We start from the raw sequence: 24,314 nt of genomic DNA, 5'->3' as shown, positions 1-24,314 counted from the left end.
CTCCCTCTCTAGATCCCATTTCTCATGACCGGAAGGGTAGCAGTTTCAGATCATTTTATTATTTCTTTGAATTCAGTCTCCAGCAGTTAAGAAGACATTGCGACTCTGTGCGTGTGTGTGTGTGTGTGTAACTCTAGTGGTGTATGTATGTGTAAATAACATCTGACTCCAGACCTTGGGAAAAGGAACACTGGGCCACTTGTCCTGGGCAACACAGGAGAAGGCAGAGTTCCCATGTGGTAGGTCTTAAGCTGCTGCTTTCTGTGGTTTCTTCCTCCAAATTAAAAAGATACCATTTATTCCTAATCAAGTGGTGTCTCTAGACATTTCTGAACTCAAGAAGCTTCTGATGTATTACAAACTTCCTAAGAACCAGGAGCAGACAGTAGGTAGGGAGAAGATCAAAATTTCCCTTTTAAGCCTTGAAAGCCAGTACACCAGGGAGGGTGTGATGTGGCCTAAGGTCAGGGGATGAGAAAGCTCTTGTTGGAACAGGTCTCCCAGCTTTCCACTCAGTCACCATTATGCTCAGCAGGTTGAACAATCAAGAAAAACTGACCTCCCCACACTTCCCCCAACTTACTCGTTATAAGACTATTGAAAAGTAGCCATAGAACCAGATAAATATTTTGACTAGATGGAGTTAATGATCAGGGAGGATCATGAACTCAAAGAGAACAGTCCCACAGGCTGTGTGGGAAAAGGGAACAATCTTGAGATACTGGTGAATGCTGAGGACAGATTCCTAGAAGTTAGGGGTGGGCTAGGATAAAAACACCAGCAAAATAAACCATATAACGCAAGTGTAGCTAAATTTCAAAAAGGTTAGTGATTTGAAAAAGACCTTTATAAAACATAGGCTAGGAACTATTACTAAAGAGGAAGGAATAAAATAAGCTTCCTTAGGGAAGAGGAAACTAGGACAGATGGGGCAATCATCATCACACTAAATAACTCATTCTTGTCTCAAACTCTCCTAATTATGTTTCTTGTCCTATTTACAAAAGTAGGGGGGAGAATAAGTAGTGGTACAGGAAACATTCTTAGCAACCTTCTCTAGATAGGAGGTGATACGGTTTGAATGTATAACCGCTCCAAAACTCATGCTGAAATGTGGCCTACAGTGTTGGAGGTGGGGCCTAATGGGAGGCACTTGGGTCATGGGGTGGATCCCTTATGAGTGGCTTGGTGCCCTCCCCACAGTAAAGAGCTCATACGAGCACTGGTTGTTTTTAAAAGAGCCTGGCATCTCTCTAGCTCCCACTTCCGCCTTGTGATACACCTTCTTCCCCCTTGACTGGAAGCTTCCTGAGGCCTCAACAGCAGATGCTGGCGCCATGCTTTCTATACAGTCTGCAGAACTGTCAGCCAAATAAACCCCTTTTCCTTATAAATTACCCAGTCTCAGGTATTTCTTTATAATAACAAGAAATAGACTAACACAGGTGGTCATGAGAGCACCTTCCTGAAGCAATGTCATCATGTCCAAGACTCTCCTTGCTGGAAGGTATGAAAGAATATTTCCGGCCCATACTGTGGGTTCACTGCCATCTCCTGTTCAATCATGCAGGCTGAGTGGAAATAGCCCTGGACTTGGGAGTCACAAAAGCGGGCTACAGTGCTGTCATTAGATAGCCATGTAGACCTAGGCAAGACCTTATCTGTTTTTTATTTTTATTTTTTGAGATGGAGTCTCATTCTGTCACCCAGACTGGAGTGCAGTGGTGCAATATCGGCTCACTGCAAGCTCCACCTCCCGGGTTCATGCCATTCTCCTGCCTCAGCCTCCTGAGTAGCTGGGACTATAGGCGCCCTGCCACCACGCCCGGCAAATTTTTTGTATTTTTAGTCAAGACAGAGTTTCACCGTGTTGGCCATCTTATCGGGTTTTAATTCCTTTCCCTATGAGCAGGTTAGATACTAATCACTGGAAGTGTTTAGAGTCTTTCCAATTCCATGATTCTATTAGATGGATGGAGCTTATAGGGAAGCTGGGAAATTAGGTAGAGGGAAGGAAAGGAAGAGTTGAATTTCTTTCTTCCCTTGGCTTTTATCCCAGTGAGCAAATGACTTGTACACAAGAGGCCACAATTCAGACAAGGAGATAAAGTTGAGTCATTAAAACCACAAGCTGACTCAACCATGGGCCTGAAATAGCAGCTGTAATACAATCACATGGATTCTTCCCCTTGACACTTAAACCATTGTTCTCCCACACCCTGCGGGTCACAGCAGTTTACATGTTGCTTTTAATGAACCAACCCTGATAGTAACTCTCCTCTTCCAACTCCTCAATGAGTCTTTTTATACTGGTCACTCCCCCAGGTCTCCAGAGACCGGAAGAATTTAACATTCCTTTAAATTCTAGGGAAAAAGCTAGTGTCTTTGAATAGGGACAGCTGTCTCTCTGGAAAAAAGGAGGGCTGTGAGGCAGATATGCTCCACAGTGCCTCTGTTTTTTTAGCTCAAAGCAATCAGCCAGGAGGAATAGTCAGAGACAGCCAGGCAAGGGGTGGAACAGCCAAATCCAGTAGCCACACAGAGAAACCTATAGCCAGTGGAACCTTTGTATTTTGAAAATGGGGCCGTCTAAGTCCAGCCTCTCTCTCCTCTTCTCCTCTCAATCCTGTTGTCACTGCACAAAAAAATATTAGAGCTGGAAGGGACTCTGGAGACCATTCATTCTAGTCCAATTCTCATTTTATACCTGAGGAACTGTGTCCCAGAAACATTAAGTGACTTGCTTAGGATAACACAGACAGCATCCCAACTAGATATGACTTTAGGAGTTTTGATCCCTACCTACCCTGTGTTCTTTGTAGTCTACTCTGATGGCTATCCTCCTGTTTATGTTTAATGTGAGGCCACATCACATCACTTTACATGATGTGAAAGCACCAAGGTCTAAAGAGTTACCGGAATAACTCCAAGATATATTCAAGTGTATTTAGTGAACCCAGAGCCTAGAAAGATAAGCTTATAGGCTAGAGCCACTTAAAATATATGTAATTGTCATTTTACCTACTTTCCAATTTAATATCTCCTAGTATAAGTCTCCTCCTATTCCCTCTGGCATGGGAGAGAGTACTTTGACTAATTCAGGTCCTCTGCTGGAAGGTTAGGTTCCAACAAAATTCCTCCTTCCTCCACCTGTGAGTTCTGATTTTCCATTTGGAAAGAAGTAAGAATGGGGCTTCCCCAGCAGAGGGAAGCCACTGATGTCTGGTTACCTGTGTACAGGAAGCATCTGGGATTCTAGTATAGTTCCACAGGAAGATTAGGCTTAAAAGGGAATTCCCCACCAAAAGTCTGATGCAGGCACTTAGCTGACGGGGTAAAAAAAAACCCAGTAAGATGCAATGTATTTTTGTAAGGCTAGAAATGCTTAATGTTAAGGCCACATCACCTTATGTGGTCAGTAGGAAATAATGTTGTAAGAACCTATAAGATGAAATACAGGAGTAAGGGTACCTCTAGCTGTACTCTCCTTGCAAACACCTATCTGTAAGACTAAACACTAGCCCAGAGAGTACTCAGCTCTTCATATCCACTTCTCCTCCCCTTTAGAAAGCCTGTACTCAGAGAATGCCAGAAAATGGATAAGAACTTTGACTCGGGAGCTTTCAGTTTGGGGAACATTCTGAAGTCATACAAGAGAGCCCTCAGAAGGGAGTATCACTCTGGTTATTCAGAGTATAAGTAGAAATGGGCAGTCAGCCATTACAGATGAAACTCACAGTGATGGAAACAGTTGGGCCAGGATACTGAGTTTATATAGGCTAGCATGCTCTAAGGTCCCCCTTTCCAGGCTGTGGCAGGTACTATAGGCCCTACAGATACCACTAATAGCTGAGCACTGGCCAAAGCAAGCTGTGTAACTCCTTCTATTTACAATAATCTCAAAGTAAAACTCACTATCAAATGGTCCTACACAATGCAACAGCCAAGAAATAGGGAATATAGATTTAAGTCCCTCTGAAGTAGAAACCTTTAAATGATGCCTTTTTTGTAATTCCCACTCTTCAAATTAGAAAAGAAGCTACCACTCCTAGCCTCAAAAGACCTTCACTAGACACAATGGTGCAGGTCAATTCCACATGAAGGGCAGCCTTGGCTATACCTTCTTTTGAATTAGTCTCCTGGCCACTTTAAGATTCCCTCAGGGGGAACTTACTCATTAATCTTTTCCCATACTAATACCTGGATCATTTGTCCTAGCTCTTTTTAGAATCTCTAGCTCAATGTAATCCACTTAGATCTTCCAAAAGATGTGAAAGGAGATTGCAGGGCAGTGATGGGGGAAAGGCAAGGGCAACAGAGGCTAACTGCACTCAAGGAAAAGGTAGTTTTCAGTCACGGCATAATCCTTCAATAGAGGTGCTCCTCTATATTTTTCTGTCTGGGAATAATGATGCCTAAACCTCTCTACAAAATTGTATACTTTCTATTATTAGTTCTCTCTATGTATGCCTTCTGCTTGTGAAGTCCAGAGTACGGACTCTGACTTATTTTTAATTTGAATTTCAATCTATACCTAATATACATTTTGTATTTAGATCAACTTTTGTTCATACACACAAATGCCCACTCAAATCCCTGTGTCCTGCAGCTCAGTTCTTTTGTTCCAAATATCGGCTTCAAGAGTGGGGAGAAATGTGGCATAATCCAATGTAACTGATTTACTGTCAGCCCTTTAAACTCGTTTTCTAAGTCGCTACTCTGTAACATGGGAAGAAGAGGACTAGATAATCCGTTCTGGATGCAGGGATTAAAAAGATGCTTAGAACATCATTATTTGCTCTTCAGCCTCAGACTGGCAGGAGTAGAGAGCCCTCACCCACTTCGACACCCAGGACGAGCTCCATGTGCTTACTTACCTTGACGGGGCCCTCTCTTTCGTCGGAATGCTGCACCTGACTGCAGGGCTTCTAGAAGACTGTCCATCACACCTGTCTCATCACCCTCTGTTATAAAGAACAAGATGGAGATGTGAACTCTTCGGCCAGAGCAGCATGGCAAATACCAAGCCCCACACAAAATGCATGGCTATTGCTCTCTCACAGCAGCTGGCAGCTAAGAAGAGACAAAGAGAGCTCAGCCTTAAGTCTCACAAGTTCATGTTTACTTGTATCTGCTTACAAATGGTTAAAACAAAAGATCTCATTGCCTAGTATCCAATGCAAACCTTGGGATATCTTCCCGCAATGCCATCCTCCCCACCCCAATCAGGACTAGCAACAAAATTATAGAACTGCCCAACTCCAAGACCAGGATAAGTAAAGACTATGACTGTGAAATTAGTCAGCAACTATATCACTCCCTCTTTATCCTAAAGTGTTTCGCCTGGTTAGGTCTCAGAGCAGGGCTGAGGAAAGACCACTGATCAAAGAGTACACTTCCCTGAAGTACTGCCTCCAGTGGCTAAGTCTTCCTGATGTCTAAGTCCCCTGCATCTAAGAGGAGCAGCCTGGCTGGAACACAAAGAGTTAATGTAAAATCTTTGTTCTAGCCGGCTCGGTTTCCATGGCAACAGCTTAGGATCGTGAAATCTGAAACTGTGAAATCCCAAAATGCCCATAGGCTGCCAGTTCCAAGGCTGGGGCTCACTGCTCCCAGCGCCACCTGCTGGCTGAGCATCACCACTGCAGCTGACCTACATTCCACCCTCATTGACCCAGGTACTGGAAACTGGGCAAGGTCCATTACGCCGCCTGTTGACCCGGTGCAGCCCTCATCCCACATGTCAGTGGGACTCCACCTTCCCCCACTGCATCCTAGCCAGTACCTGGGGGCAAACCCTGGAGTCCCAGGGGAAGGTGAAGGATACTTGGTGTGGGCTTTAATAGCATTACAAAGTTGTGGCTTACAACTAAGGGCAAGGAAATTGCCTTCCAGAAAAGCATAAAGAAAAGTCCCTGGTAGCAAGAGGTATCAGAGCAGCCCTTGTGTCCGTGGTCTGTAAAATACTGATTCCTAACAAACTCAGCAGCTCTGTGAACACCTCCTCATTTGCAGAAGGCTCGTGGCCCCTCAGGTTCGGAGGAGGGTGGTATCAGCTCAGTGCTGTGTGAGCAGCGTATGCTGTATTTCCGCTGCCCACAGAGAGAGCAGTGGGGGCGAAGGGGTAGGGAATCTGCAGCAGGAAAGAAGCAGAGACAGGAAACAGAGGGCCAGTAATTGAAACCATATGTTTCAACAAAGACATGCTTCTGGTAGTGAAATAGAGATTCTGCTGAAAAAAGAAGAGGGTGACCGACTCCCCACCCCCTCCAAAAGTTCAATCCATTTACAGTCTAATTGTGTATACAACTGGGCTAAGGTACTAGGGACACAGTACTTTGTGAAATAGGCAGAAAGGGAAGACACACCACAGTTAAAAGATGGGAGGAGCGTCAGGAAAATATTTTAAAGAAAAAAAACCCGAAAGATTTAGTGGAGGGAATGAGAACAGGCCAGAAGAACCTTTGGACGGACAGAAGGAAAACAGTATATATCACAGCAATACCACAATCACGGGGGAATGAGAGAGAACACAAGAGCCAGCAAAGGAGAGAAAAGGTAAAAGTTTTACCAGGGCAAGTTGGAATGTGCATTATCTGAACTGGGGTTAAAGTCCGGCATCGGGATCTCGGAGGTAGAAGACTGCCAAAAATCATTTGCCAGGAGGTGAGCTCAGACATGAGACTCTGCCTCTAGACTCTTAGGCAGAGAAGTCTTCCAAACATTCCTATCTCAACCCATCAACCCATCTTCACGCCTCACCTGCATTCATGTCTATGAGTTGCTCTCTCTTCTGCTGCTTCTCTAGCCGCTCCTTCTCTGCCTTCTCCTTGGCTAGTTTTGCTCGCCTCATCTTTTCTTCTGTCTCCCGCCGCTTCTGGTTCTCCTTGACTGCTTGCTGGGGCAAGGAAGGGGAGGAAGGAACACATGGGCATTGTACACCTACTACCAGCCAACAGGAACCCGGGGAAAGTGAGAAATGCCCACAAAAGTTTCAGTCAGCAAGAATCCCTTGCTCACCAAAAACATATTCCGAAAATTGTGAAGATCCATGAAAAATTCTTCAACAGATAACTTCTTGGGGTCAAAGAGGAAGTAATCGCCCAGCTCCTTATAGAGGGTCTCCATGTTAGAATGCATCATCCGCAGCTTGTTATACTGTTCCTGTGCATCCTTTACAAAGCTGTGCGGCCAAGGAGTAAAGGACCAAGACCAAGAAGCAGACCCACTTCTCTAGCCCAAGGAATTACTCAAAGATAAGTACTGGCATGCAAAGGCATGTTCAATACAGCACTGTTTATAACAGCAAAAACCAAAGCCATGTAGGTAGCCTAAATAGGGGACTAATAAAATGAACTATGGTACACCTATAAAAAAGAAGGTGGCAGTTTAAAAGGGTTGTTTTTTCTTTCCTGTTTTTGTTTTTTTTGAGACAGAGTCTTGCTCTGTTGCCGGGTTGGAGTGCAGTGGCACAATCTTGGCTCACTGCAACCTCTGTCTCCCGGGTTCAAGCAATTCTCCTGCCTCAGCCTCCCGAGCAGCTGGAACTACAGGCGCCCACCATCACGCCCAGCTAATTTTTTTGTATTTTTAGTAGGAATGGAGTTTCACCATGTTGACCAGGATGGTCTCAATCTCTTGACCTAAAAGGGGGTTTTCGATAAATACTATTATGGAAACATAGCCAAGACATATTATGTGCAAAACACAATACAATGCAGTTTTTGTTTAAAATAAATGTATGAGGTGCAAATCAGAACGAAGTCCAGTGGCAGTGGTTACCTTTGGGGAGGGGAAGGAGAGGGAAGCCTGTGTGAGTGTGTGTAGTGGAGATGGGGTACAGGCAGGGGAGTCGGGAGGACTTTTATCATTGATCTGCATGGTTTGCTTCCACTCCACAACAATGGAATGCTCTCAGGAACTATGCAGCCTGGGCAACAAAGTGAGACCCCGTCTCTAAAGAAAAAAAGGTAAAAAAAAGTTTAGCTGGGCCTGGTGGCACATGCCTGTAGTCCCAGCTACCAAGGAGGCTGAGGGGGTAAGGATCATTTGAATCCAGGAGGTCAAGGCTGCAGTGGGCCGTGATGGCACCACTGCATGCCAGCCTGGGTGACACAGTGAGAGCCTCTCTGAAAATACTAACAAATCCAAAAAACTATGTATTTAAAGAAAAAGAGTTTTTTAAGAGAAAAAAAATTGCATATTGCCCTATCTATCCTGTTTTTCCCCCACTATAGGAAGTTTTCTTTCCCTTCGTAGGGAACAACTCCCTCCTTTCAAGAGAGGATATAGTCATTTTTTCAACAAACTTGTCTTTTTCATCTGTGGCAGCTGGGAAATTCTGAACATCACGTTCCACATCAGAAATTTGTTTCTTCATCTGATCTAGGTTCTTTTGCAAGTTTTCAGCAGAAACTAAAAAAAAAAAAAAAAAAAAGAAAAGACACCATAAAAACAGACAGCAAGAGCTTACTAATAATCCCAGCCTCAACACCCCTTAGTGTCACCTTTCAGAGCAGAGCTTCAGTCTATACACATATTCTGGCACTTAATAATTTTAGTTCCTTATGTACTTTAGTTGTGTCACATACTTAAATTTTCATCTTTCCAGTGAGACTATAAATTATTTGATCATTGAACCTCCAGCCTTCACAAGGTATGCGGTACTAGGAACAGAAGAAAGACTTCATTTAATTTAACATGAGTCTATGAAATCTCCTGAGATCTTGGTCTCATTTATTTTAGAGAACAGGGTTTGGGAGGAGAGAGATATACATAGAAATATAGAGGCGGGGGCAGAAATCTGTTCCAATTTCCAATGAATGCTGCTTTTTCTTTGTCTAGTTCCAGGACAGTGAGGCCTAATTTTTGTTAATCGAGTCTATGTTTTCTTAATGAAAAGAACTGTTAACCTAGACTAAAAACACCTGCCTTTCTAGCTGTTTTTTGGTGTTTGGTGTTTCCTTAGGAAGAGAAGAGTGCTTCCTATTTCTACACATAAAGATCTCTCCTCAACCTTACGCTCTGCCCTTGTGACTTAGGCACCATGCCTAAATCCTATCTCATTTCCACTTGAAATAGTCTGAACTGAAAACGCTCTCAAATCTAGACTGTGTCTTATTTCCCTCCCCACGCAGAGACTTTTGGGCTCTAGCTTCATCCCAAACTGCCCCACCTCGGCTGGCTTTCTCCACATGGGCAAGTTCGTCTGGAAACTTGAGGACATCAGGATAGTCATTCTCACACAATTCAGCCAAGAAGTGCAACAACGTCATCTTCTGATCTGTGGACTTGGTGTCTCGAAGCTTAGAGCAAGAGGAGAAACTGTTAAATCCTGACATGTCCAAGATGGCCTCCTGCCAACACTGAACTCATAGAGGCTGCAGCCTTCCTTGTGTTGTCCTGCTCTAACTCTGGCTCACCTTACAGAGGAAGCTGATATTGAAGCCAAAAGCACCGGCATTTCTGGAGCCAGCATTCATGTAATTTCCAACAAGCAAGGTAATCTCTAGGAGACTGGAAAAGCTCTCACTCTTACGTAACTCCTCGCATGCAGCAGTGACAGACACAATCTCTGGCTTGATATTCTCCACTTGCTCGCTGAATTGTAGCTTGAAGAGAATGGCATTGAGGCGAGGCCGCAGTCGGGGCACAGTGCCCATCTAGTAGAGAACACAAGCAGTTCCATTACAGTGAAAAGAGAGTGAAGTCAGAAAAAGATACAGGCTTGAGCCTCCTATGGGAGGATCAGAGCTCCAGAGCAGGGAGAAGAGATTAAGACAGGTTCAAAAACAGACAAGCAGCAAGGAGCATATGCCCAGGCTGCTCTCTAGACGGGAGGGGAATATAGGGGGCGGAGAACCGCTTACTGCCACAGGCCTCACTCACCACCACGCCAAACTGCTCTGACTCGGCCAGGTCATCATATTCATCCTTCAGTTCAGAAAGCATTTTTAACTGCTCTGGCTCTGGCATTTGCTTAATGAGGTTCTGAAAGAGGGAAGAGACATCTCAGCTGGAGGGGGATTCCCTGACAACTAAGCCTAAACAACTTTTACTCTGTTGTCAATCCCACACTCTGCTCAAGGACCACACAGAAGGAAACATACGGTGGGAGATGAGAGGCAGCTACTGAGATGGTGGGACTTTTGCAAAATATACCAGAAGTAACCCGACCAGCAGAGAAAAGGGAGTTTCTCAAAGCCAGCACTCATAAGTCAGCAATGCTAGAGGAGGATCCTCTTCATCTACACAGAGATGAGGCCAGTACCCAGCGACACAGAAGAGCCTGCTCCAGCAGAACCACCTTGCTCCTTACCTGGATCATAGACTCAGTCAGAACAGCTTCATTCACCTCCAGGATGACATTCTTAATCTCTTGATAGGGCATGCGGAAGGAACCCAGAAAGATTGCTGCCAGAAAATGAGATATTAAGACATGTTCTTCTCGGTCTGTTCTCCCTTCCAACCCATCCTGCAAACCTATGCTGGATAATCTTCCTAACATGGCTCTTTTAGGCCAGGCACAGTGGCTCATGCCTGTAATCCTAGCACTTTGGGAGGCCAAGGTGGGCGGATCGCTTGAGCCCCCGAGTTTGAGACCAGCCTAGGCAACATGGGGAAATCTCATCTCTACAAAAAATACAAAAGCTAGCCAGGCATGATGGTGTGCACCTGTAGTCCCAGCTGCTTAGCAGGCTGAGGTGGGAGGATCACCTGAGCCCAGGAGGTCAAGGTTGCAGTGAGCTGTGACTGCACCACTGCACTCCAGCCTGAGCAACAGAGCGAGACCCGTCTCAAAAAAGTCTATACACATCAAAGACTTTCACCCCACTCTACTTTAGTTTCCCACTCTCAGGACTTGATCCTCAAAGCTGCCTTGACCTTAAACTGCCATATCCTATTCCCTAACAAACACATCCTGTTTTTTCAAGTCTCCCTTTCTAATCTCTCATTTGACTCTTCAGCCTTATCAGTACCTCTCTTTCCAGTCTCCTGACTGTTGTTTTCACTGATATATCAGTTCTACTCTGCCTTTCCTATTTCATTAGGAGTCTCTAAACCATCAGTTCATTTGCTCTCTATTATGACTCCCATTAGTATTACCACTCCTACTATTACCATTCTCTTGCTTCCTTCTCAGTCTTCCATTTCATTTTTCTACTCTGACACCTGGGCTGATGCAGACTGCAGTCTATGAATTTGCAGTAGCACCAATGATAACGGGGGCATCCGTGCTGTTAGCAATTCTCTTCATGTGTCCCTATTCCACTTTCTCCTACCCTTCTTGGCAGGTCCTCCAACATATTCCCACTTTCCCCACTGCCCCACCACTTCCCCATTTGTTCCAGAAAGACTCTGCTTCTCTTCACTGAGAAAAATCGAAGCCACTGGTCAAATGACTTGCTCAACTTTCTCTTATCCTACTTAAAAATAAAGCACTAGGGCTCTTGGTTAGAGCCAGACTAGAATAGACTCAGATAAGCCTTTTGGAATCGCCTAGAAGAAAACTATACCAACACTATTGTAAGCTTATAGGCAGCATGTGTTCATATACGTATTTACGTCTAAGTATATATACTCCCGTGTGCTCATCCTCATGTGTCAACAGAAAAGGCAGCCCCATAGACCTTTCCCTTCAGCATATATGCATAATCAAGTTTTTTTATCTTACTCAATGTTCCTCTCTAAATTACCAGTTTATCTTTCTTTCACTTTATAGCAATCTAAAATAGCCTATTCTCTCTCACTTCCACGACTCTGATTTATTCCATCACCACAAAGCCAATGAAAAGATGGCAGCCACTGAGAGAATATACTTTAGGTAAGACACCATCCTGCTACCTCTCACATCCACCTCCCCAAAAAGATAATCTGTTCTTGCTGAATTTTTCTATTTCAGTAAATGGTACCACTTTCCACAGAGTGACCTAAACCTCAAATCACCTTCCCCTTTATCGCAAGTCAATTACTAAATTCCATTAATTTTACCTTTTTTTTTTTTTTTTTTTTTTGGAGACAGCATCTCACTCTGTTGCCCAGGCTAGAGTATAGTAATGCAATCATAGCTCACAGCAGCCTCGACCTCCCAGGCTCAAGCAATCCTCTTCCCACCTCAGTTTCCCAAGTGGCTGGGACTATAGGCATATGGCACCACATCTGGCTAGTTTTTTATTTTATTTTATTTTTATTTCTTGAGATGGAGTCTCACTCTGTTGCCCAGACTGGAGTGCAATGGTGTGGTGTCGACTCACTGCAACCTCCGCCTCCCGGGTTCGAGTGATTCTCCTGCTTCAGCCCCATGACTAGCTGGGATTACAGGCACGCTCCACCATGCCCAGCTAATTTTTCTATTTTTAGCAGAGACAGGGTTTTGCCATGTTGACCAGGCTGGTCTCGAACCCCTGACCTCAAGTGATCCACCTGCCTCGGCCTCCCAAAGTGCTGGGTTACAGCCATGAGCCACTGCATCTAGCCTAATTCTACTGTCTTAATATCCTCTCCCTCTCTTATTCTCATCACCTTAGTTTCATGCCCTGATCACATCTCACCTAGTTTAAAACAATGACATAACTCATCTCTGCCTATAGTCCTACCCCTTACCTTAGCAATCCAGCCTCAAAATCACTGCCAAAGCAGCCTTCCTAAAAATTACACAGGATAATCTCACTCACTTTCCTGATTAAACTTTACTCAGTTGTATTCAACTACTTGCAGTTCCTGAACTGCATAATGTTATCTCATGCTCTCATACATGCTGATCCCTCTCCTGAAACGAGCCAACCTTCCTGCCTTCACTTTTTTTTTTTTTTTTTTTGAGACAGGGTCTTACTCTGTTGCCCAGGCTGCAGTGCAGTGGTGCAATCACAGCTCATTGCAACCTCAAATTCCTGGGCTCAAGCAATCCTTCTGCCTTAGCCTCCTGAGTAGTTGGGACTACTGGAACACGCCACTGTGCTCAGCTAATATTTTATGTTTTGTAGACACAGGGGTCTTGCTTTGTTTCCCAGGCTGGTCTTGAACTCTTGGTCTCAAGCAATCTTCCCACCTCAGCTTCCTGCTGGGATTACAGGAATGAGCCACTATGCCCAGCCTCCTTAATTCCTTAACTGTTCTTTCAACTCAGTTTAAGTAGTAACCTCCTTTAGAATATCTTCTGGGATTTGCCCCTCCAACACTGCCCTCACTTGATTTAGATCCCTCCCTTCCTAGTACTCTCATAAATATTCTAGCATACCTCCATCATAGCATTTATCAATCTGTGCTGTTATCATCTGCCTTTCTGTCTTTACCAAATACATGACTCATGCAGATAGGGACTATTGTCTTATTCAGCTTTGTATCGTTAGCATATGAGACTGCTGAATCACTAAATTCCATCTTCCAGACCATCCTACCCTATACTACTCTCAATTTTCTTTTCTTAAATTGTTTCCCATATCAATATCATGCCACTAGAAGTCATAATGTACTACACCATTGTCCTTCTTGTATCATTTTTTAAAACAATTACTCATATCTTATGTTCCTAGAGATACTCTTGGGAAGAGGAACTGACACTACTTTAGTCTCCCTAAGACTTCACCACAGACACTAGTAACAGCTGTTGACAATAATTTAAGATTATATAGTCAAGAATAATGTGACAGTTTACTGGTCTTATTGTATCACTGACTTTACTTATGGTATGTGTACTTATTGGCTGTGTGATTTGGACACTGCACATCATTTAAACTTTGTTTTTTTCATTTGGAAAAACAGCCAATAACTGCATCACAAGACTGTGAGTGGGTTTTATGGAACACACCCTTTCATCTCTGGAACACACGCCTAGTATGTGGCTGATAGAGCCTACAACATAGCAGACCTTAAAATATTTGTCAAATAAATAAAGTCTACATTTCTCGGTATGAAGTAGGTAGATGAATAATTGAAATGAACAAAAATTTAACATTTGTCCTGATCATCAAGTAAGTACTACCTATATCAACTTTGCAGAGGAATTTCTTATTTGAAATTTTACTACCAAACAGTTATGAGTATAGGTGGAAACTTCAGAACAGAAACCTTCTCTGGAGTTACTGATCCTACTTTGAGAAGTACTAAATTTACCTTAGTTATTTTAAATCACAAAGTAATTTTAAATTTAATTGAAGCCAAGCTAGTACCTTTACTTATTAGAAAGTGAAAGCTGGGCATGGTGGCTTACATCTGTAATCCCAACATATTGTGAGGCTGAGGTGGGCAGATCACTTGAGGCCAGGAGCTTGAGACCAGCCTGGGCAACATAGTGAGACCCCTTCTCTATTTATTTAATAAAAAAGCAAAAGTGGAAAAGAGGAAATGTATAGTGGCTAGACCATCTGTGGTAGACTTTCTGTGAATGCAATGGACATAGTAAGGACTTTTAAATAAGAAAGTCAGAGGCTCGGCTGGGCGGATCACCTGAGCCCAAGAGTTTGAGACCAGCCTGAGCAACATGGCAAAACCCCGTCTCTAGAAAAAGTTAGCTGGGCATGGTGGTGCACACCTATAGTCCTAGCTACCTGGGAGGCTGGGGTGGAAGAATCAACTGAGCCCAGGAAGCTGAGGTGGCAGGGAGCTGTGATCGCATTATTGCACTCCAGCATGGGCAACAGAGTGAGACTCTGTCTCAGAAAAAAAAAAAAAAGGCTCAAATCCCAGACCTCCTTCTTACTAGCTTTATGACTAGGCAAATTCCTGAAAGTCTTAAGTTGTTTCCTTGACATAAATCTGGATACTTAAAAATCTTGCAGTGCTATTGAAGAAATTAAACATGATACTGAAAATTCACTGTGCAATGCTTGCCATATAGCAGGAATTGAACAAATTAAATTTCCATATCAAGGGACCATAGATTCTAGAGAATTAAAAGTTATTAAAAGAACTCCTTCACATTTCGAATAGTTGGGATCAAGAGATACTCACAGAGATTCTGGGCTGTCTTTGAATCCAACACCTTTAACTCTTTTACTTTTTTCTTTTGCACAGATTTCTTTTCTTCTCCACCTTCTTGATCCTTCTTGGCTAGCAGGGAAAAGATCAGAAAAGCATGATTAAGGGTAAGCCACCTCTGTGCTTTACTAAACAACTACTGTCCAGTGTGAAATGGCCCCTCACTTCCTCTCTATTATAATGGTCTCTCTATTGTATTCCTTCAAAACTAACCTCCTCTTCAACCAACCACCCTCCTATTACTGAACCTCCCCCAACTCTAATAAATATCTCATTTTCATTTCTTCAATATGTATCAGTAACGCTTTCCTACCTACATCCTAAGTACTTGCAGGGATCAGCAAGCTTCCTGTAAAGGACCAGACAGTATTTTAGGCTTTGCAGGCCATATGGTCTGTCTCAATTTTTCAACTCTGCCACTGTAGCATGAAAGTAGGTACAGACGATACATAAATGAATGGGCATGGCTGTGTTCCATTAAAACTTGATTCACAAGAACAGTTGGTTAGCATTCGTTCAGTAGTTCCCTTCCACCATGTTATCCTTCCTTTTGTGCCTATTTAAAAATACAACTTATCTTTCAAGCTCCATCTTTTTTTTTTTGAGACAGTGTCTCACTGTGTCACCCAGGTTGGAGTACAGTGGCACAATCATGGCTCACTTGCAGCCTTGACCTCCTGGGCTCAGATAATTCTCCCACTTCAGTCTGCAAAGGAGCTGGAACTACAGGTGCAGGCCACCACGCCCAGCTGATTTTTGTGTTTTTTTTTTTTTTGGAGATGGGGTTTCACCATGTTGCCCAGGCTGGCCTCGAACTCCTGGGATCAAGCAATCTGCCTGCCTCAGCCTCCCCAATTGCTGGGATTACAGGCATGAGCCACTGTTGCCCCACCTTAAGCTCCATCTTGAACATGACTTTCCCTAAAAAAATTGTTTTCTCAACTGCCTATGATTGAGGTAAAATACACTTCTTCCCTCTACATTCTTTTCAGACTATCCAAAGCCATCATATTCCTCCCTTCTCGTGAAATGTTTGATAAATGATGCTTGCTCTCTGCTTTGATAAACTAATTTTCATGGTATTTCTCATCTGTATCTCATTGAACAATTAATTACTCAATGTTTTGTGACATTTCATACGTATTATCTTGATCTTTTTAAAGTCTCTGTTATATAATAAGTGTGGATATTTCTCATCCCACCTAGATTGTGAACTTCATTCAAGGGCATGGGCAAAACAGTATTTCATTTTATCACTCCCTTAATGGCTCTCATGATAGTAACATTCTCTAAAAAATGGTTGATGCTGGCTATCCAAGGAGGGTTGAGCAATACATAGAAAAAAAGGTAACAACTCTGGATAGATATAATTGTAAAATACTTCATCCTATAGCGTAACTTGGTATCAAATTTTCAGAAAGTCATATGGGAATATCCCTGAGAGTCAAGAACCTGACAAAGCTAGCTGCCTCTGAGCAGAGGAATGGGGTGTTTGAACACAACAGTGGGATAATACTTTTGAACATAACCTTTTTATACCATTTGAATTTTAAACCATATGGGAAGTATTACCTGGTGCAAATAAACAAGAATTAAAACAAAAAAGTTACATACAAAAGGTGCAAAGAGCTATAAAACACATTCACTCCTGGCTGGGCGCAGTGGCTCACACCTGTAATCCTGGCACTTTGGGAAGCTGAGGTGGGCAGATCACTTGAGCTCAGGAGTTTGAGACCAACGTGACCAACATGGCAAAACCCTGTCTCCACAAAAAAAATTCAAAACTTAGCCAGACATGGTGGCGTGCACCTGTAGTCCCTGCTACTCAGAAGACTGATGTGGGAAAATCACCTGAGCCCAGGAGGTTGATGCTGCAGTGAGCTGTAATGGTACCACTGCACTCCAGCCTGGGTGACAGAGTGAGACACTGTCTCAAAAAAATTCACTGTTTTGGAGCTCAGTAGTCCCAGTTTGAGGAAGAAAAATACTAAATCCACAAAGATTAATTATTTCAATAAATATCTATTGAGTACCTACATGTGCCAGGCTCCATTCTAGGCGATGGAAATAAAAGAAGTGAACAAAATAAAGATTCCTGCCTTCATGGAACTTATGTTCTAACAAAAAGAAATAAACTAGATCAATTAATAGATAAAATAATATGCTATATTATCATAGCTGCTATGAAAAGAAAAACAGGGAAAAGGATGGGGGATTTGATGGTGGCGGGGGGCAGGTTACAATTTTAGAGGGATGGTCAGGGAAGATCTCACTGTAAGTGACATCTAAGTAAAGACCTCTTAGAAAGTGAGGGAGCAAGGCACATAAATATCCAGGGGAAAGGGGCAAAAGCATTCCAGGCAGAGGCAATAACAATGCAAAGGCCTGAGATAGAGCATGTTGGATGTCTTGTTGAAGGAGGAGCAAAAATGTCACTAAGGCTAAAAGTAGATGGAAAGAGGGGAAGAGCAGGAGATGAAGTGAGATAAGTAAGTAAAGACAGATCACATTAAAAAAAAAAAAGGCCTGGCATGGTGACTCATGCCTATAATCTGAGCACTTTAGGAGGCCGAAGTGGGAGGGTCACTTGAGTCCAGGTGTTTGAGACTAGCCTGGGCAACATAGTGAGACCCTATCTCCTTAAAAAAAAAAAAATTTAGCTGGGCGTGGTGGCACACCCCTGTATTGCCAGCTACTTAAGAGGCTGAAGTAGGAGGATCACTTGAGCCCAGGAGGTTGAGGCTGCAGTGAGCCATGACTGTGCCACTGCACTCCAGCCTGAATAACAGAGTCCCTAGTCTCCAAAAAAAAAAAAAAAAAAAAAAAAATGTGTGTATATATATATATATATAAAATGAAAATTATGGTCAGATAAAAATAGAGACATAACATATCCAGATTATATCACAAAAACTTAGAAGCAAGGAAGGGGAAAACAGTATCTCATTTTATATAGGAAAAGTGAAAAAATATACATACATTTATTATTGATGCTGAGAAACAGAAAACCATACTCATTTTTTTTCTACTTGTAGTGAGAAAAATAAAAAGTATAGATAGAAGAAAGGAAGGGATGAAAATGTCATTTTTGTGAAAGATATGACTATATATAGCAATTCAAGACAACCCAAGGAAGAACTACAAGAATTAATCATTCAGTAAGGTTGACAGATAAAAGACAAGCATATACACTTCCAGTTCCATCAAAATGGAGTAGCTTCATGTAGAGGAAATACTTAAGACAGTTATATTTAAAAAGTGAGGAGGGCAAAGAGACTTAAATGGAAAAAAAAGTTTCTACACTTCACTGAACTTGGTAAAACACTGGGATAGGTTATATATTAGACTGGGATAGGTTATATACATATATTGTAATACCTACAACATCTAAGAAAACTATACAAAGCAATATACTCAAACACTGTAAATAAATCAAAATAGAATCTTTGTTTTTGAGGGGTTTTTTTTGAGAAAGGGTCTCACTTGGTCACCCAGGCTGGAGTGCAGTGGCTCAGTCGTGGTTCATTGCATCCTTAACCTCCTGAGCTCAAGCAATCCTCCCATCTCAGCTTCCCAGGTAGTTGAGGCTACAGGCATGAGCCACCACACCTGGCTAACTTTTTTTTTTTTTTGAGACACAGTCTCGCTTTGTCACCCAGGCTGGAGTACAGTGGTGCTACCTCGGCTCCCTGCAAACTCCACCTCCCGGGTTCATGCCATTCTCCTGCCTCAGCCTCCCAAGTAGCTGGGATTATAGGCACCTGCCACCACGCCCGGCTAATTTTTTATATCTTTAGTAGAGATGGGGTTTCACCATGTTAGCCAGGATGGTCTCGATCTCCTGACCTCGTGATCTGCCCACCTCAGCCCCCCAAAGTGCTGGGATTACAGGCGTGAGCCACTGCGCTCGGCACCTTTTTTTGGTTTTTTTAAGGCAGAGTCTCACTCTGTAGCCCCGGTTGGAGTGCAGTGGCACCATCTCGGCTCACCGCAACCGCCGCCTCCCGGGTTCAGGTGATTTCCCTCCCTCAGTCTCCCAAATAGCTGGGATTACAGGCACCTGCCACCATGCCCAGCTAATTTTTTGTATTTTTAGTAGAGATGGGGTTTCACCGTGTTAGCCAGGATGGCCTTGATCTCCTGACCTCGTGATGCCCCCACCTCAGCCTCCCAAAGTGCTGGGATTACAGGCGTGAGTCACTGTGCCCGGCACTTTTTTTTTTTTTTTTTTTGAGACGGAGTCTCGCTCTGTCACCCAGGCTGGAGTGCGGTGGCCGGATCTCAGCTCACTGCAAGCTCCGCCTCCCGGGTTCAGGCCATTCTCCTGCCTCAGCCTCCCGAGTAGCTGGGACTATAGGCGCCCGCCACCTCGCCCAGCTAGTTTTTTGTATTTTTTAGTAGAGACGGGGTTTCACCGTGTTAGCCAAGATGGTCTCGATCTCCTGACCTCGTGATCCGCCCGTCTCGGCCTCCCAAAGTGCTGGGATTACAGGCATGAGCCACCGCGCCCGGCCTTTTTTTTTTTTTTTAAAGGCAGAGTCTCACTCTGTAGCCCCAGCTGGAGTGCAGTGGCACAATCTCGGCTCACCGCAACCTCTGCCTCCCAGGTTCAGGTGATTTCCCTGCCTCAGCGTCCCAAGTAACTCGGATTACAGGCACCCACCACCATGCCCGGCTCATTTTTGTATTTTTAGTAGAGACGGGGTTTCACCATGTTGGCCAGGCTGGTCTAGAACTCCTGACTTCAGGTGATCTACCTGCCTCAGCCTCCCAAAGTGCTGGGATTACAGGCATGAGCCACTGTGCCCAGCCTCCCTGGCTAACATTTATATTTCTTGTAGAGACAGTTTTGCCACGTTGCCCAGGCTGATCTAGAACTCCTAGGCTCAAGCAATCCACCAACCTCAGCCTCCCCAAGTGCTGGGATTACAGGTGAACCACCACACCCAGTCAATAGTTTTTCATTAAAGATTTTTGCTACCATATTCATAAAAAATATTGCCCTATAGTTTTTTCTTATGATGTCATTGTCTGATTTTGCCATCAGGGTAACACTAGCCTCATAAAATGAGATGTGGGCCAGGCGTGGTGGCTCACGCCTGTAATCCCAGCACTTAGGGAGGCTGAGGCAGGCAGATCACTTGAGGCCAGGAGTTTGAGACTAGCCTGACCAACATGGTGAAACTCTGTCTCTACTAAAAATATAAAAAAATTAGCTGGGCATGGTGGCGCACACCTGTAATCCCAGCTACTTGGGAAGCTGAGGCATGAGAATCATTTAAACCCAGGAGGTGGAGGTTGCAGTGAGTGGAGATTGCCCCACTGCATTCCAGCCTGGGCAACAGAGCAAGACCCTGTGTCCCCCTCCAAAAAAAAAACCAAAAAACAAAAAAAAAACTGTTGTGAAATATTCTATTTCTTGGAAGAGTTTGCAAAGAATTAGTGTTAATTGTATTAATTCTTCGTTAAATGTTAAGTGAAGATATCTGGGCCTTTTCTTTTTGGGTAGTTTTTGACTAATGATTCAATCTCCTCACGTTACAGATCTATTCGGATTGTTTATTTTTTCTTGCATCAGTTTTGGTAGTTTGTGTATTTCTGGGAATTTGCCATTTCATCTGGGTTATCTAATTTGTTGATAAATCACAGTATTCTTTATAATCCTTTTTATTTCTGGAAGGTTGGTAGTAATGTCTACTCTTTCATTCTGATTCAAGTCTCTGTTTTTCTTGGTCAATCTGGCTAAAGTTTTATGAATTTTGGTATCTTTTTAAATAATAAGCTTCTGGTTTCATTGGTTTTCTCTATTTTTCTTCTATTTTCTATGTTGTTAATTTCCTCCCTAATCTTTATTATTTCTTTCCTTCTGCTTGCTTTAGATTTAGTTTGCTCTTCTCTTTCTAGTGTCTTAAGGTTGAAGGTTAGGTTACTGATTTGAGTGAGATCATTCTTCTTCCTTACTATGGGCATTTACAGGTATAAATTATCCTCTACTGCTTTTTGTATATCCCATAAAGCATAAGGTTGTTTTTTTTCTTTTTTTTTTTTGAAATGGAGTCTTGCTCTGTAGCCCAGGCTACAGTGCAGTGGCATGATCTCAGCCCACTGCAACCTCCGCCTCCCGGGTTCAAGCAATCCTCCTGCTTCAGCCTCCTTCTCGAGTAGCTGGGATTACAGGCACACACCACTGTGCCCGGCTTTTTTTTTTTTTTTTTTTTTTGAGATGGAGTCTTGCTCTGTTGCCCAGGCTGGAGTGCAGTGGTGTGATCTTGGCTCACTGCAACCTCCACCTCCCAGGTTCAAGTGATTCTTTTGTCTCAGCCTTCCAAGTAGCTGGAACTACAGGTGCCTGCCACCACGCCCCAATAATTTTTGTATTTTTAGTAGAGATGGGGTTTCATCATATTGGCCAGGCTGGTCTCGAACTCCTGACCTCGTGATCCGACCGCCTTGACCTCCCAAAGTGCTGGGATTACAGGTGTGAGCCACCACATCCAGCCTAATTTTTGTATTTTTAGTAGTGATGGGGTTTCGCCATGTTGGCCAGGCTGGTCTCGAACTCCTGACCTCAGGTAATCCACTTGCCTTGGCCTCCCAAAGTGCTGGGATTACAGGCATGAGCCACTGCACCTGGTCTCAGGGAAATTTTTAAACAGACATGACACTAGCCTTATCACCTATCAAAAGATGCCATTTCAGGCCGGGTGTGGTGGCTCACGCCTGTAATCCTAGCACTTTGGGAGGCCGAGGTGCACAGATCACCTGAGCTCAGGAGTTTGAGACCACCATGGGCAACATGGCGAAACACCATCTCTACTAAAATACAAAAAATTAGCCTGGGGTGGTGGCACTTGCCTTTGGTCCTAGCTACTCTGGAGGCTGAGGCACGAGAATCGCTTGAGCCTGGGAGGGGGAAGTTGCAATGAGCTGAGATCACACCACTGCACTCCAGCTTGGGCTATTTCATCAAATACATGATGGTAGCAATTATAAAATACACACTATTTTATGCACCATTAAAAATGAAAGAGTCCTGCCAATGAAACTATGACATCCACTGTGAGAAACATCATGATTTCAGAGATGTTTAAAACACTGTATCAGCATTTGACAAAATTTAAAATCCTATTCATGAAAGTCTAGGTAAACTTGGAATTAATGGGAACTTCTTCAACCTGAGAAAGCACATTTATGAAAAATTTACAAATAACTTTATGCTTAATTGTGAAAGACTGAATGCTGAGACTCCAGAAACCAGATAAAGATGTTTGCTTTCACTTCTCTCTCTCTCTCTCTCTATATATATATATATATATATTTTTTTTTTTTCAGACGATATCTCACTCTGTCACCCAGGCTGGAGTACAGTGGCAGGATCTCAGCTCACTGCAAGCTCCGCCTCCCGGATTCACGCCATTCTCCTGCCTCAGCCTCCGGAGTAGCTGGGACTACACGTGCCCGCCACCACACCTGGCTAATTTTTTCTATTTTTAGTAGAGACAGGGTTTCACCGTGTTAGCCAGGATGGTCTCGATCTCCTGACTTCGTGATCTGCCTGCCTCGGCCTCCCAAAGTGCTGGGATTACAGGCATGAGCCACCGCGCCCAGCTTTTTTACATATATTTAAGGGCTGTGCACGGTGGCTCATGCCTGTAATCCCAGCACTTTGGGAGGCCAAGGCAGGTGGATCACTTGAAGTCAGGAGTTTGAGACCAGCCTGGCCAACATGGTGAAACCCTGTCTCTACTAAAAACACAAAAATCAGCTGGTGGTGGTGTGTGCCTGTAATCCCAGGTACTCGGGAGGCTGAGACAGGAGAACTGCTTGAACCCAGGAGGTGGAGGTTCTAGTGAGCCAAGATCGTGGTGCTGCTGCACTCCAGCCTGTGCAACAGAGCAAGATCCTGTCTCAAAAAAAAAAAAGAAAGAAAGAAAAGAAATGAACAACTAGAAAGAGAAATAAAGTACCATAAGACAGAAGCAAATAAATAAATATAAGAGAAACACTTCATTTACACTTCAGTTATGTGAACAAAAGTTACGTGACCAAACTGTATGCTAAAAACCACAAAACACTGATGAGAGAAATCAAAGACATATACAAATGGAAAGACACATGATGTTCATAGAATATAAAATTCAACATTGAAAGATGTATATTTTCCCCACATCGATCTACAGATTCAACACATCCTTTCATCCTATTAAACGGAATTACCATATGACCTAGCAAATCCACTCCTAAGGCATATACTCCCCAAAACCAAAAACAGCTACTCAAATGGATACAAGCACATGCACATTCATCGCAGCTCTATTCAAAATAGACAAAGGTAGAAATAGTCTAACTGTCCACCAGGCACAGTGACTCACGCCTGTAATCCCAGCACTCTGGGAGGCCGAGGAAAGCAGATCTCGAGATCAGGAGTTCGAGACCAGCCTGGCCAACATAGTGAAACGCCATTCCTACTAAAAATACAAAAAATTAGCCGGGCATGGTGGCTCATGCCTGTAATCCCAGCTGCTCAGGAGACTGAGGCAAGAGAATCACTTGAACCCAGGAGGCAGAGGTTGCAGTGAGCCAAGACTGTACCACTACACTCCAGACTGGGCAACAGAGTGGGACTCTGTCTTGGAAAAAAAAAAAAAAAAAAAAAAGAAATTGTCTGTCTGTCAATTAATGCATAAATAAACTGTGGCATATGCAATGGAATATTATTCTGCCACAAAAAGTAATGAAGTACTGATAACATGATACAATATGAAGAAATCTCAAAGACATCATGCTAAAGTGAAAGAAGTCAGACACAAAAGTCACATACGTTATTTCACTTATATGAAATATTCAGAAGAGGTAAATCTATAGAGATACACATAGACTGGTGATTGTTAGGAACTAAAGGGATGGAAGAATGAGGAGCAACTGCTTAAACTGTAAAGGATTTCTTTTGGAAGTGATGAAAATGTTTTGGAACTGGATAGATATGATGGTTGTACATTGTGAGTATACTAAATGCCACCTAATGTTTGCTTTAAAATGGTTAATTTTATGTTGTGTGAATTTTACCTCGATAAAGCTGTTGTCTTACATGTTTACAAACTAATTCAATTGGTGAAACCTGAATATGGATTGTGTATTAGATAACAGTATCCTATCAATGATAAATTTTCTAAATTACACTGTGGTTATATTGTATTTAGAAGACACATGCTGAAGAATTTAAGGGTAAAAGGTCATGATGTTGGTACTTCATCTCAGTTTAGTTAAAAGAAAAAAGAAAATGTACATAGCAGCATTATTTATAATAGCCAAAAAGTGGAAACAATCCTAATGTCCAT

General features: G+C 43.1%; 2 protein-coding genes across 3 annotated transcripts in view; one reads left to right on the top strand and one right to left on the bottom strand.

Moving 5' to 3' along the window:
* RELL2 (RELT like 2) overlaps positions 1-24,314 on the top strand; it is a 347,299-nt gene that overhangs the window by 222,683 nt on the left and 100,302 nt on the right. The gene's annotated exons all lie outside the window — the stretch shown is intronic.
* Positions 1-24,314, bottom strand: part of DIAPH1 (diaphanous related formin 1) — a 105,883-nt gene that overhangs the window by 4,242 nt on the left and 77,327 nt on the right. For both annotated transcript variants that reach the window (XM_050794955.1, XM_050794954.1), the window contains 9 exons: positions 14,950-15,048; positions 10,319-10,413; positions 9,889-9,990; positions 9,423-9,662; positions 9,176-9,305; positions 8,291-8,415; positions 7,021-7,185; positions 6,763-6,898; positions 4,878-4,964 (listed from right to left, as the gene is read on the bottom strand). In XM_050794955.1, the coding sequence (XP_050650912.1) occupies positions 4,878-4,964; positions 6,763-6,898; positions 7,021-7,185; positions 8,291-8,415; positions 9,176-9,305; positions 9,423-9,662; positions 9,889-9,990; positions 10,319-10,413; positions 14,950-15,048 (1,179 nt within the window). The remainder of the gene's footprint in view (positions 1-4,877; positions 4,965-6,762; positions 6,899-7,020; positions 7,186-8,290; positions 8,416-9,175; positions 9,306-9,422; positions 9,663-9,888; positions 9,991-10,318; positions 10,414-14,949; positions 15,049-24,314) is intronic.

Source organism: Macaca thibetana, chromosome 6 (assembly GCF_024542745.1).
Source record: "Macaca thibetana thibetana isolate TM-01 chromosome 6, ASM2454274v1, whole genome shotgun sequence".
In the NCBI taxonomy this organism is placed as follows: domain Eukaryota; kingdom Metazoa; phylum Chordata; class Mammalia; order Primates; family Cercopithecidae; genus Macaca; species Macaca thibetana.
Note: the sequence above shows the minus strand (reverse complement) of the source record. Positions and strands in the feature narration are given on the sequence as shown.